Source organism: Hemicordylus capensis, chromosome 15, assembly GCF_027244095.1.
Source record: "Hemicordylus capensis ecotype Gifberg chromosome 15, rHemCap1.1.pri, whole genome shotgun sequence".
In the NCBI taxonomy this organism is placed as follows: Eukaryota; Metazoa; Chordata; class Lepidosauria; order Squamata; family Cordylidae; genus Hemicordylus; species Hemicordylus capensis.
This window is the reverse complement of record NC_069671.1, coordinates 3,258,282-3,271,982: the sequence shown is the minus strand read 5'-3', so window position 1 is coordinate 3,271,982 and position 13,701 is coordinate 3,258,282. Positions and strand designations below refer to the sequence as shown.

The 13,701-nt window shown below is 51.9% G+C and overlaps 1 protein-coding gene across 5 annotated transcripts in view; it reads right to left on the bottom strand.

Moving 5' to 3' along the window:
* SMTN (smoothelin) overlaps window positions 1–13,701 on the bottom strand; it is an 86,475-nt gene that overhangs the window by 69,477 nt on the left and 3,297 nt on the right. For 4 of the 5 annotated variants that reach the window (XM_053280148.1, XM_053280146.1, XM_053280151.1 and 1 more), the window contains exon 3: window positions 8,249–8,430. In XM_053280148.1, the coding sequence (XP_053136123.1) occupies window positions 8,249–8,299 (51 nt within the window). In that variant the 5' untranslated portion in view covers window positions 8,300–8,430. Of the gene's footprint in view, window positions 1–8,248; window positions 8,431–10,470; window positions 10,610–13,701 lie in introns of those variants that run through there. The other variant, XM_053280147.1, reaches the window with a different exon arrangement.

Sequence of the window (13,701 nt, the reverse complement as noted above, 5' to 3'; positions counted from 1 at the left end):
AAGAGCATTTGCCACTTCATTCTCACGCCTCGAAGGAGGCTCCAAGGCCATTGCGCCCTCACAACAACCCCGCAAGGCGGGTTAGACTGAAAGTTAGCAGCGGGCCACCCCAGACCATCCAATACGCTTCAGAACCAGACAGAGATTCGACTCCAAATTTCTCCCATGTCCAGACCCAATGCTCTAAGCCAGCACACCACAATGACCCTTCCTCCAGCCATGGTGGTCGAGGATGATGGGAATTGTAGTCCAACACCACAAGGCTATAGAAAATTCCCGGAAGACGAATACAGCTTTAAAAGCACAGCTTTAAAGGCGGTGGCCCAGTTGTCTAGGAAAACTCCAGACACCTCTGAGCGCGCACACACACACACACACACACACACACTTCCACTCCGCACGGCCTTCTGGCCTTCTCATCTTCCACGAGCAATTTCTCCAGCCACAAGGGACGGATGGCAAATTCTTCCCAGGCCAACTCAGCCTCCTGGCCAGTTTAACCCCACAAAGCCAGCTGGTATGTCGAATCCCAGTTAGCCCAAGTTGGCTTCAGTTTTGCTCCATAAATGTTGGTCTAAAACCGTTGTGGTGAACCGTGATGAGAGTTCCCTTAAAAATGCTGCACGGGAAAGCTTTGCAACAACAACAAAAAAGGTTCCCGGAACGTTTGCCAATGCCCTAAATTGACTGAGGACGCGTTTTGCATTCTTGACTCGTATTTAATCAACAAAAGCCATGTTGTGTATAAACCTTCCAATAGCAAGGAATACTTTCCCCCCCGAAATAAAGTTCCATTAGTGTGGTTTAAAGGTCATTTAAAACAAATCCAAAGCTGTACTTGGAAACCATTTTATTGGAATGTTTTAACACACGGCCCCACAATAGCACACACTTTATATTTCGAAGGGGGGGAAATGGACATTTTTGCCAACACGACTTTTGAGCATGCCCAGAGAGCTCTGCATTTATAGCAGACAACTGACCAAGTTACCAGGCTGTGTGTCCCACACACTGGGAGTGGAGAGAGGACGAGTGAGATTCTCTTTATCCCTTTTGCAAGTAAAGTACTCAAGAGAAACAGAGCTGCATGGTGGGACAAATAGAAATGTTATTAAATAATAACTACCACCAGCCAGCAAAGCCCTCAGGCACCAGATTTATTTTATGGCAGAAACAAGGAGAAAAGGTAAAGTTGTGCCATTGAGACGGTGTCGACTCCTGGCGCCCACAGAGCCCTGCGCTTGTCTTTGGTAGAATACAGGAGGGGTTGACCATTGCCTCTCCCCGCGCAGTATGAGATCATGCCTTTCAGCATCTTCCTATATCGCTGCTGCCCAATATAGGAGTTTCCCATACTCTGGGAAACAGACCAGCGGGGATTCGAACCCACAGCCTCCTGCTCTCTAGGCAGGCTGCTTCCCCACGGTGCCATTAGGGGGCAGAAAACAAGACCATAAATTGGATAGGACGATTTCCTCACCGACCTCATTCAGAAGCTGGGGACTGCATGCTGCCCAAGCCACCCGGGGCATGACAGACGGCCCAGCTGCCTGCCTCCAACCTTGTTTCTATAGGAACAACCGAAGCTGCCATCTACTGAGTCAGACCCTTGGTCTATCTAGCTCAGTATTGTCTTCACAGACTGGCAGCGTCTTCTCCGAGGTTGCCGGCAGGACTTTCTCTCAGCCTATCCTGGAGATGCTGCCTGCCTGAGCCTTCCCTGCTACGCACAGACAAAGAAAAGATTGTTGTCCTGGAGCCAGGTGGAGTCACGGCCTATCATGCCCTCCTGTAAAGATGCCAAGCGATACTGTGTCCAGCTGCCAGAAAAGGCACCTTTAGCAGGTGGCCAGCACCAGCTCCCTCGGAGGCCTCTGCCCAGCTTCCATCTGTCCCTAACATCTTTCAGCCCTCACCAGCAACCCGTATGTCACCTTTCAGCAGCTCAGCAAGGACAGCCCCCCAGCAGCCTCTTAGGCCTGTGCAGCATTCAGCTTACTAAGCTAGACCCGGCCCAGCAGTCGGGCAGTGCATCCTGTCGAGGAGCTGGTCAACCCACATCCCCAAACTCCAGTAGGCCCAGGCAGGCAGCATCAATCGTGAGTTCTCTGAGCTCTCAGTGGGGCATGGCTTGAGGTGCCATTTGGCTCGGTGGGCCAGAGGTTTGTAAGCCACTAACAGAGCAGCAACAGCCATCAATACGACACAGCACTTGGAGACCGAGTTACCGACTCGGTCTAGCGATGCGGGCAGAATCGCTGCCCAAAGCCTCAGGTCCTTCGGTCCGACACCCTCTCGTGAAGCCAGAGTAAGATGCCCACAGACAAAAGGGAGGAGAGCTGGTCTTGCAGTAGTGAGCATGGATTGTCCCCTTTGCTAAGCAGGGTCTACCCTGGTTTGCATTTGGATGGGAGACTACATGCCTGAGAACGGCAAGAGGATAGGGGATAGGGCTGTTTCTCAGTGGAAGAGCATCGGCACGTTTGCATGCAGAAGGTGCCAAATTCCCGCCCTGGCAGCTCCAAGACAGGGCTGAGAGAGACTCCTGCCAGTCAGTGTAGACCAGGCCTGTTCCACTTTGGGGGGCCCAGCAGTCCTAAGAGTGTAGCTCCAGCCTCTGAGAGATACCTCCCCACCTCTAACCCCACAGAGTAGTGGGGACATGAAGGGATCAGCTCAGGATTTGTCACATGGGTGACAGACACAGACACAGACACAGACCAATTCTATTGTCAAAGCAACTCTACCAAAAACCCAGCAGCTGATTAGGGCTTGAGACTTGTAGCCGAACTCCAGAGAGTACAGGAGTGATAAATATCCGTATAAGTCACCGAAAAGAGTGAACCACAATGAATTGGGTGGTTCTAGGCTACACTTCCCAATTGCATGCCAGAGAAGGCGGGATGATGAAGTCATAGGAACACAGGACACTCAAAGCTGAGTCAGACCATTCGTCCATCCAGCTCAGTACAGTGCACACACTGACTGGCAGTGGCTCTCCAGGGCTGCAGGCAGGATTCTTCTCCAGCCCTACCGAGGAATGGCAGGGACAAAACCCGAGGCCTTCTATGGAGTCAAGCCCTTGGTCCACCGAGCTCAGGACTGTCTACCCAGACTGGCAGCGGCTCCTCCAAGGTTGCAGGCAGGAGTCTCTCCCAGCCCTACTCGGAGATGCCAGAGATCGAACTCGGGACATTCTACGCGCCAAGTAGAGGCTCTACCCCTAAGCTGCAGCCCCATCCCAAAGTCCACAGGGACATAGCAAAACAAAGCACGGCACTAGCAGCAGGCTAGCAGTGGGACAGGAATCCCACCACTCACGGATGATCTAGCTCGGGGATCCTCAACGTCAGGTCCCCAGATGTTACTGGACTTCAGTTCTCATAATCCCCAGCCCCAGTGGCCTTCAGTCGGGGATTATGGGAGCTGAAGTACAACAACATCTGGGGACCCAACGCTGAGGCTCCCTGGTTCTAGCTCAACAAACCCTCCCTTGTCAAAAAGGGCTACTACCCTGGCTTTTTCCACGGAAGGACCAGTTCTGGAGGAAGTCAGGCCATGAGAAAGACTTCAGAGGTCAGTACGCGGCCTGTGCATCACACACAGTCAACCCCCCGGACTCAGGGACTTGGAGTTGTTTCCTTAAGACCAGCGCCTGCTCGATGCCTTCACTTCACATATGACACTGTTTGCTGTGCGACATGCAGGGTGACGGATTGTTCTTCTCCCTTTGAAGCCTTGGTGCAAAATAGAGTCGTGCTTCTCGGTGACCTTCCCAGATGCTGGATTTTGCACACACAATCCTGCCTCTGACGTTAGCCAAATGCACTACATTTCACACCAGGAAATGCTGGATAGAAGGTTTAAATTTCTTTTTTTAAGTAGCAGAAATGCTGGATAAAATGGTTATATTTTAGATTGCGAGCTCTTTGGGGACAGGGAGCCATTTTATTGTATTTATTTATATCTTTGTAAACCACTTTGGGGACTTTTCTTGACTATATAAATATTGGCCATATTCGTATATTTGAACTGATCCTGGTCTTAGATTTTTAACACTCAATAATCAGATCAATAATTCCACAAATGACATCACGCCCCAGAGAAGCAGAAGGCAGTGTGGTGTAGTGCTTAGAGCTAACCCCTGCTAACTTGGCAAAGAGGCACTTTTTAACATGGTGATTCTCTTTACTTAGCAGGGGGAGAGTAACTGGCCCTCTCCATCCCCAGCACAGAACTTCCAGTGACTGTTGCTGGTGTCTGTCGTAGGTTTCTTTTCGATTGTGAGCTCTATGGGGACAGGGAGCCATCTTATTTATTTATTATTTCTCTCTATAAACTGCCCTGAGCCATTTTTGGAAGGGTGGTATAGAAATCAAATCCAATCAATCAATCAATCTAAGAGTGTTGGACTAGGAGCGGGGAGACCCGAGTTCAAATCCCCATTCAACCATGAAACTCAGTGGGTGATTCTGGGCCAGTCATGTATCTCTCAGCCTAACCTACCTCACAGGGTTGTTGTGAGGATAAACATAAGCATGTACATCACTCTGGGCTCCTTGTAGGAAGAGCAGAATAGGAATGTTTTAAAAAGCAGGATCCTTCTCAGACTCAAGTTTACTACGATTCAAATTTACCATGTATGGTAATCCTTCCATAAAATGAAAATCCTACAGATTTCAGACCATTCCTTGAGTTTCCTTTTGCAAGCACATTCATGCAAAATCTTATCAGTGTACTTTACACAAACAACGGGCCACACCTCCTAGTCCAGGATATTCATTTGCTGCTTTTCAACAAAAAAGAGTTCTCACTGCAGTTTACACAGAAAAGGGAATCGGACAGGGCACGTCTGTTTGCACGAGTGGCGCCTGGAGAAAACAGCTGAATTAGGAGCATACTCCATCCCCGGCTTGAGGAAAGCCAATGCTCTCCCAGCACGGCTTGTGGGAAGGCAAAGAGTCCATTCCAACCTGGCATATGATGCACATCAAGGTTTTTAGAAGGCACCCGGAACTTACCTGGGGCCAGAGCAGGTCTTGATTTTGGTCCTGTGCAGAGGGATAAAGCAAGCTAACACATTTTACTCTGTGTGTGTGTGTGTGTCTTGCCAGGGCGGGTTTTCCCTGTGCAGCCATCACACCAATCAGCCTTCCTGCTGCTACAGAAAGAAAAAACCTGTCTGACTCCTGTGCAAACAAACAGAAGATAGCAGGCCCACATGTTAAAGTTAAAGGGGCCATGTGCCTCTTTTGACAGCCATCTCCTTCCGGCAACCTTGGAGAAGCCGCTGCCAGTCTGTGAAGACAATACTGAGCCAGATAGACCAATGGTCTGACTCAATATGTGGCAGCTTCCTACCTTCCCATGTAAGAGAGACATCAGAGCAAAAGAGTCCCACGGAACAGGGGCTGGGGTGTCCCGCAAGAGAAAAAAGAGATCACAACCCCTGCCACAGAAGAACACACCACAAATACACAAAACACACTACATAGAATGGAGCTGTGCTCACGACCCTGAACAGGGTCTGAGGAGCGGCCAGCCAACCCACATTATGTTGCCAGCATTTTATCGAGGGCAGACAAAAAATCACCCTACCCAGCTCCCACCCAATCACTCTCCGCTACTCCTCCCTTGATCAACATAGGAAGCTGCCACATACTGAGTCAGACCATTGGTCCATCTAGCTCAGTATTGCCTACACAGACTGGCAGCAGTTCCTCCAAGGTTGCAGGCAGGAATCTCTCTCAGCCATATCTTGGGGATGCCAGGGAGGGAATCAAGGCCATGCAAGCATATAGGTGCTCTTCCCAGAGCAGCCCTATCCCCTAAGGGGAATATCTTACCATGCTGACACATGTAGTCTCCCATTCAAGTACAAACCAGGGCAGACCCTGCTTAGCAAAGGGGACAAGTCATGCTTGCTACCCCAAGACCACACCTTAAGTGGCGCAGCGGGGAAATGCTTGACTAACAAGCAGAAGGTTGCCGGTTCAAATCCCCGCTGGTACTATATCGGGCAACGGCGATATAGAAAGATGCTGAAAGGCATCATCTCATACTGTGTGGGAGGAAGCAATGGCAAACCCCTCCTGTATTCTACCAAAAACCACCACAAGGTGTCAGGAGTTGAAATTGACTAGACGGCACACTTTACCTTTCCCCAAGAGCCGCTCTCCTCCCTAGTCAGCTGCCATATACTGAGTCAGACCTTTGGTCCATCTCACTCAGCATTGTCTTCACAGACTGGCAGCGGCTTCTCCAAGGTGGCAGGCAGGAATCTCTCTTAGCCCTTTCTTGGAGATGCTGCCAGGGAGGGAACTGGGAACCTTCTGCATGCAAGCCTGCAGATGCCCTTCCACTGATCTATGGCCCCATCCCCTAAGGGGGATATTTTACAGTGCTCGCACATTGCCTCGTAAGGAAGGTGCTCCAGACGGGGGGGGGGGGGAGAACGAGACTACGCATGTGCCGAGCCCACCGCGGCCGTTTCCACCTCTTTCTCCAGGTTTAAATGATGCACGTCCCTTCCAGGCAAGGCGGGGAAAGGCGGCCACACCCCGACCCTGGCTGTTCCCCAAGCAGCAGAAAACGCGGAGGGTTTGGGAAGCCACACAAAGGGCCCTTGTGCCGAGTCTCCACGGGCCGGCCGCTCTGGGGCAGAGGAGCAGGTGATCGGCGGCTCTTTCCCAAAGCGCCGGCCCTTTCTTGGCTTGGCAGAGCTTCGCAGCCTCCTGAAGAATCCCAGGATTCACAACCAGGCGGCTTCCATAGGAGCAAGGCGGGCGCATGCCCACGAGCCACCCAAGGTCGGAGCAGCCACGGAGCAGCAGGCACGGCCGCACAATTTCGGCCCTCCTGCAAACGCTGGACTACAACACAATGTGTGACGAGCCCAAGGTTGCATCCGTCCTCGCTGCCCTGCCGGCCCCAAATCCCCTTCCCGTTTCGTAGCTGGAGTTGGGGTCTCATCCCAGGTGTGTGGTTTTCAGGTTTTCTTGACATGTATTTCCTGCCCCTCTGCCAAGGAGCCCAGAGTGGTGTGCATGGTTATCCTAACAACCCGGCGAGGTAGGTTAGGCCGGGAGAGAGAAGCGGCCGGCCCAGAGTCACCCAGCGAGTTTCATGGCTGAACGGGGATTTGAACTCGGAACTCCCAACAGTGACCATTACACCACGCTGCCTCTCTGGTGCTGAAAGGAGCCTACCAATGCCTGCACGTGCATACGGATCTGAATATGAAAACGACGGATATTTATATACAGCTTTTCAACAAAAGTTCTCAAAGCGGGTCACAAAGACAGAAAGACGGCGCCCTGTCCCCAAAGGGCTCACAATCTAGAAAAGAATCATAAGACAGACACCAGCAACAGCCACTGGAGGGACGCTGGGCTGGGGATGGAGAGGGCATGTTTTTGAACTGAAGACGACATACATATTCATTCTACAAGATGACCAGAGTAGGGATGTGCACGGAAGTGGTTCCCTGCCCTCCTGGGAGGGCAGCGGGGTGGGGGTGGGGGGTCCTTTAAGGGCTGGGGGGGGAAGCGGCAGGGCAGAGACGGGCAGGTAAGAGGCACCCTTAGCAGAGCAGGTAAGACCTGCGGGGTTCCTTAAAAAGCTACCACTCTCCCCCCCCCCGCCCCTGCCCACACACACACCCCACGGCTGCACAAAACGCTTCGTGCACATCCCAAGTTGGGGATCCCTCCTCTAGAGACGTGCTCTATAACCACTATGCTCCACTTCCCTGCTCACTGCAGCCTCTTTCCAGAAAGACACAACCCGCGTCCCCTCTAACAAGGATCCCCAGATGTTGTTGACTGCAACTCCCAGAATCCCCAGCTGCAACGGCTTTGGCTTGGGGATGATGGGTGTTGTCGGGAACAACATCTGGGAACATCTCCCCGTTAGAGGGAACACTGGACACAAGCTGAGCTAAGGAGTCCCTGCCCCAAGGAGTCCACACTCTAAATGTTGACGGAACAGGAGACAGAAAGAGGGGGGGCGGGGAGGTCTTTGAAAACCTGGAGCAGAATTCTGCAGGGTGAAGCCTAGCTATGCCAGCGACTTAATTCGAAAGCATTTCAGTTCTGTCTATTACAAGCCAAGACGCTGGATGAGAAATACGCCGGGCAGACCTCAACCTTCCATCACAGGCAGGCAGCATGAGCCCAGAAGTGCTGCCTCCCACTGTGGCAATCCGCACAGAAGTCCGCACGGCCGCAATGCCACCGACGAGACTTACCAGTTTCCGGAGCGTCCCCTCGTCCATGCTCAGAAGTGCCTCCGCAGACATCCTGGCTGCCCTCGGTCACCGTTTCGCCTCCCTTCCACCAGAAAGACGCTCCCGAAGTCTCCAACGCTGCTGCGCACGGACACTCACGAGGCTGGCTACTGGAACAGCCCGGCTGGCTCACACGAGGACCTCTGCAAGAGAAGAAGCCACAGGCATGCCAGCGAGGAACTGGGAAGGCTCCTTTAGGGGCTGCTAATCCGATTTCTGCGCACTGAGCTCTCCCTGGCGCCAGCTCACTCCCTTCCAGAAAACTCATGCGCTGAAGCATTCCGGGGGGCGCCTCTTATTTGTTCCACTTTTCAGACCCCTTTGGAGGCAAGGAGCCTCGCGAACAGGGCCAGGGGTCCCCAAGTCGCCGGGAAGGAAGCTCTCTCTCCAGCCCGAAACACGACCAACCACAAGGAGCCAGGAAGGCGACCGGCCTCACGTTGCCGTTCCGAAAGCCCTGGCTCAGGAATCAACCTCTCTCAAGTCAATGGAATTTACTCCCGAGCAAACGCAATCAGATAAGGACAGGCTTAATTGCAACCGATTCATGGCAGGATGCACACACAGGATGGTGTCATCACCACCACCACCACGCCAGACCCGGTCGGAGACAAAAACGGATGCAAGTATCTATCGAAGGGTCGAGGAGAGGGTGGACTCTGACCAAGGCAAGAGGACTTCAAAGCCCTGCTCAGCCACTATACTCACTCGGATGAGCCGCCTCTCTCCTTGCTTAGCCTACCTCACAGGGCTGTTGTAAGGATAACGTGGGTTCACCACCACACACACCACCACCGTCGGCTGAAAAACCCAGAGGTCAAGCCTGAATCCCCAAGTGTTGTTGAACCACCAGCCATCTACAGATCTGCTTGCCAGTGGCTAGTGCCCGCAGCCCTCTGGCATGCAGGACATCCAGCACCACACAGATCTCCTCCCCAGAGGTCCGACTTCCACAGCCATTTTTGAGAAGGCGAGAAAAAGCAAGAGAACTTCCTTCTGTTTCTTACCACCTCCAAATCCCAGTGCTAATGACAGAAAAATTCATTTCCTTACTACATTGCGATCCTCCAAAGGAGTCTAGAGTGGCATGCATGGTTATATTAATTCTCACAACAACCCTGTGAGGTAGGTTGGGCCGAGAAAGAAAATGACTCGCCCAAAGTCACCCAGTGAGTGTCATGGCTGAGCGCGGATTTGAACTCAGGTCTCCACAGACCTAGTCCAGCACGCTAACCACTGCACCACACCAGCTCACTTCACTTCCTTCTCTCCCAAGCCTAAATCCTAAATGTATTGGACTACAACTCTCATCATGCTGCCAGCCTTTGTGCCTGGGATGATGGAAGCTGTAGTCCAACAATATCTGGGGACCCAAATTTGAAGACCCCTCAAAAAAACCAGCATGAGTCATTAAATGTTGCATATAAGAGTAATAATAAAAAGGAGGGAGCACACCCCATAACCGCTACCACCACAAAACATTTTCCAGACGATGAAGCACAATTCTGTAGTGCCTGGATTGGATTCCAGCCTTGTGTTCCAATATCAGACGGGATCATCACACCGCAGAAAAGCAGGTGGTCTCCAGATCTCACCATACACCCTACATTTTATTCTCCCAACCTTTCACCCTCTGACAACACACTCCCCAGACCCCACAGTGGCACCTAATTCTTCTGAGATCCTCAAACAAGAAATGAGGGACATGGGCTGTAAAGTTGTGTACACACACCACTCTAATCACAAGCAAGGACTGACCAGAGGGAGGGGGGGGGCTCTTTAAAGTAAAGTGTGCCGGTTCTTTACTTAGCTAGAAAGCTTTCTTAAAGTTAAATTTCTTAATCCGGATTAAGAAGGGTCCCGCACTCACGCACACTTAGATCACCGAAATGCAACTTTTCACAGCGCACCCAGTTAGGACAAGGTATGTTTGTCCAGTTTTGCTGCACAGTTCCTCAATCAAGACGGGATCCTCTGTAATCCGGATTGCTCTCCCCCAGTTCTAGCCCAGAATCCAGATTAGCCAGAGCATCGAGTACACGTTGGCCAACTCCTGCCCCTCCTCTGGGCTGCTCAGCAGGCGAACACACCCGACCCTTCCCAACCCGGACTGGCCCTTCACCATCAACTTAATCCGGATTAACCACCAGCTTCCTTCCACCAATCCGGAACAGTGCACCCACCTGTCCAGAGCCTGGCAGAGCCATCCAGGGATCCTGCCCCGTTACACTCCGGGGTCTTGATCCGAATCCACAGGTCTCGATCCAAACCCGCTCCCTTCGCTTCCCGCAGCTGCTCTGAGCCAGCCAACAGCGCCGCTCTACCAAATCCCAGCCCTTCCCGCCCCATGTCCCCACCCACTTTCCTCGGAGCAGCCAATCGCCACTCGAGTATATCACCGACCCACCCATAACCGCTCTTAGCCCTCTGCTATTGGCTCATTTCAATTATCGGGCGGGGTCTCTGTTTGGAAGCCGCCGCCTCGCGCAAGGCATGCTGGGAAATGTAGTTCTGCAGAGCTAGCTAATATTCACGCTGAGACGGCTTTGCATTTGTTTTCAATAAAAGAAGTCGATTAGAAGTGATTTTTTTTAAACAAGAACACTTATTTGAATACCGAATTGCAAATGATCAAATGCAGTGTTTTCTCTAATAGCGATTCCCAAATGTTGTTGACTACAACTCCCAGAATCCCCAGCTGCAATGGCTTTTGCTTGGGGATGATGGGAGTTGTAGTCAACAACATCTGGGGACCCCCTACCTGTTCCCAACCTGGAGTTTCTAGATCAGGACTGGACAACTTTGGCCCTCCTGCAGATGCTGAACTACAGCTCCCATCATCCCGGACTATAGGCCACTGTGGCGGGAGATGATAGGAATTACATTCCAAGAACAGCTGAAGGGTCCAAGTTGTGCAGCCCGGCTCTAGATGTCATTGGACTACAACTCCCATTACCCCCAGACTTTGGCCACTGTGGCTAAGGATGATGGGAGTTGTAGTCCGATGACTACTTATTTCAACAAGGAGCGCTCTTATTTCAACAAGGAGTGCGTTCCGAAGCTTCGGGGCAGCAACAGAGAAGAGCTGTCCCTAAGTAGCCACCAAACAAGCCAGTGGCAACTGTAGACGAACCTCTCCAGACGATCTCAACAGGCGGTGGGGCTCATGGTGAAGAAGACGTTCTCTTAAATGCCCAGGGTCTAAGCTCTTTAGGGCTTTATAGGTCATAACCAGCAACTTGCATTTTGCCCGGAAACTTATCGGCAGCCAGTGTAGCTCTTTCAATATAGGGGTGATATGGTTTGACCTTACCTAGTTCCCTGGATGCTTGCAATAGCAGGGACCCACTCCCTCCTTTTGCCCGGGATGAAAGTTAATTCCTATGCCTACTTAACAGTAACCTTTTCTTTTTCCTGCCTTCAATGCTCAGTCAAGATCATCTGATGTGCATTCAGCCCACAAAACCCAGTAGGTGTGCTGAGATCCAAGAGCCTATACAAATTATATAGGAATATAGCAAGCTGCCACTTGAGTCAGACCCTTGGTCCATCTAGCTCATTATTGTCTACACAGACAGGCAGCTGCTTCTCCAAGGTTGCAGGCAGAAACCTCTCTCAGATTCAGCATTCTCTGAGCTAAATCCAAAATCTGGATCCATAATGAGCCCTTTGTGTCTCTAGGATCTTCTTAACACATGCAGCTGCTTCCTACAGAGTCAGGCCTTTGGTCCACCTCGTTCAACATTCCCTACACTGGTTGGCAGCAGCTCTCCAGCCGGCCTTCCAGAGAACAGCCATGTGATCCTAACTTTGGAGACAGGGACACACCAACCTGGAGTTTCACAGATAGCCGAATCTCAGAGTTTGAATGAGGATTATGAGCAGTTCTCCCATAAACACGCAGATGTCTTTGTTTCCCATATGCATACCAGGAGCTTAGTTGTCCTAACTGCTATTTACACGGCATCCAGCACATTTCAAATTCTGTTTTGCACTCAGAGTTAAGAAAACCTGAGCGGGAGGTGGGATGCATTTTGTACAGCTGCTATTCACTTCAGCTCCCGGAACAGACGCAGGCGTCGTGGAACTTGGACACTACTGGCAGACTGTTGGTCTGTCTAGCTGGAAAGCAGGAGGAGAGCTGGTCTTGTGGTGGCAAGCATGACTTGTCCCCTTAGCTAAGCAGGGTCCACCCTGGTTGCATATGAATGGGAGACTAGAAGTGTGAGCACGGGAAGATCTCCTCCTCAGGGGATGGGGCCGCTCTGGGAAGAGCATCTCGGTTCCAAGTTCCCTCCCTGGCGGCATCTCCAAGACAGGGCTGAGAGAGACTCCTGCCTGCAGCCTTGGAGAAGCCACTGCCAGTCTGGGTAGACAATACTGAGCTAGATGGACCAAGGGTGTGACTCAGTATATGGCAGCTTCCTGTGTTCCTGTGTTGACAAAAGGCTCAAAAGATTCCTTGGACCCAGACATGTGGATCTGCCATTCTTCGTCTCACCTGCCATCTGCTTATCTCCGTGCAAATATCAAGGCCTGCCATTGTTTCTCAGCAAGGGCCCCCACCTGCTCTGGGTGTTTGTGTCTCTCTCTCTCTTATTCCCTCTGCGGGGGCCTGAAAGAGACTCAGCGGGAGAGAGTGAGCCATTGTGGAATGATCAGATAAGGGGGCAGGTCAACTCCCTCCGCAGGAACTGTGCTCGGACCAGATAGTGCTGGGAGGATGGGCTGCAACTCAGAAAGCAGGCAACGGTCAGTGTCCAGCCCATTAGGACACAGAAGGGACTGGCTGTCCAGGCTCGACCCAGGTCAACAAAAGCTGTTTCAACACAGAGGTGAAGACGGGTTCGGCCTGTCCACTAGGCTGACCTAGGCAGTTGCCTAGGGCGCCGGTTCTTGGGGGTGGCACATAAACAGTGCCTGAATATAGAACTGCCCATTCTTTTCTCTCCCCCTCTTGTATTGCACCCCTGAACTACTTCACCCACAGCGAAAGAGACCTGCCTAGTCATGAGGGTGACACAGAGCCTCCATGTTCAGAAGCAGCAGAGTTCCGACCTCACCCACCTACTCCTGGGTCCCGGGTGGCTCTGCCATGACACTGCTGCCTGCAGCCAGCCCTGGGGTCCCCAGCTAAAGAAGCTGGGCCAAGAAAAGCGATCACCTCATGCCAGTTTTGTTATCAGGTGGGGCCTTTCTGTGTGGGTCTTTGCTAGGGGCCTGGCTCCATATCTGCACGTGCTAATCTCTGTTATCCTGGCCTCTGTTCATGCATAACCTCTGTTTTCCATCAGGCAATCTGGACAGCACGTATAGGGAGTTCCCTGGTGGTCTCCCGTCAAGACACTGGCCTGACCCAGACCTGCTTTCCTTCAGCAAGGGAGATGTATCCACATGTGCCCTCAGACCATGCA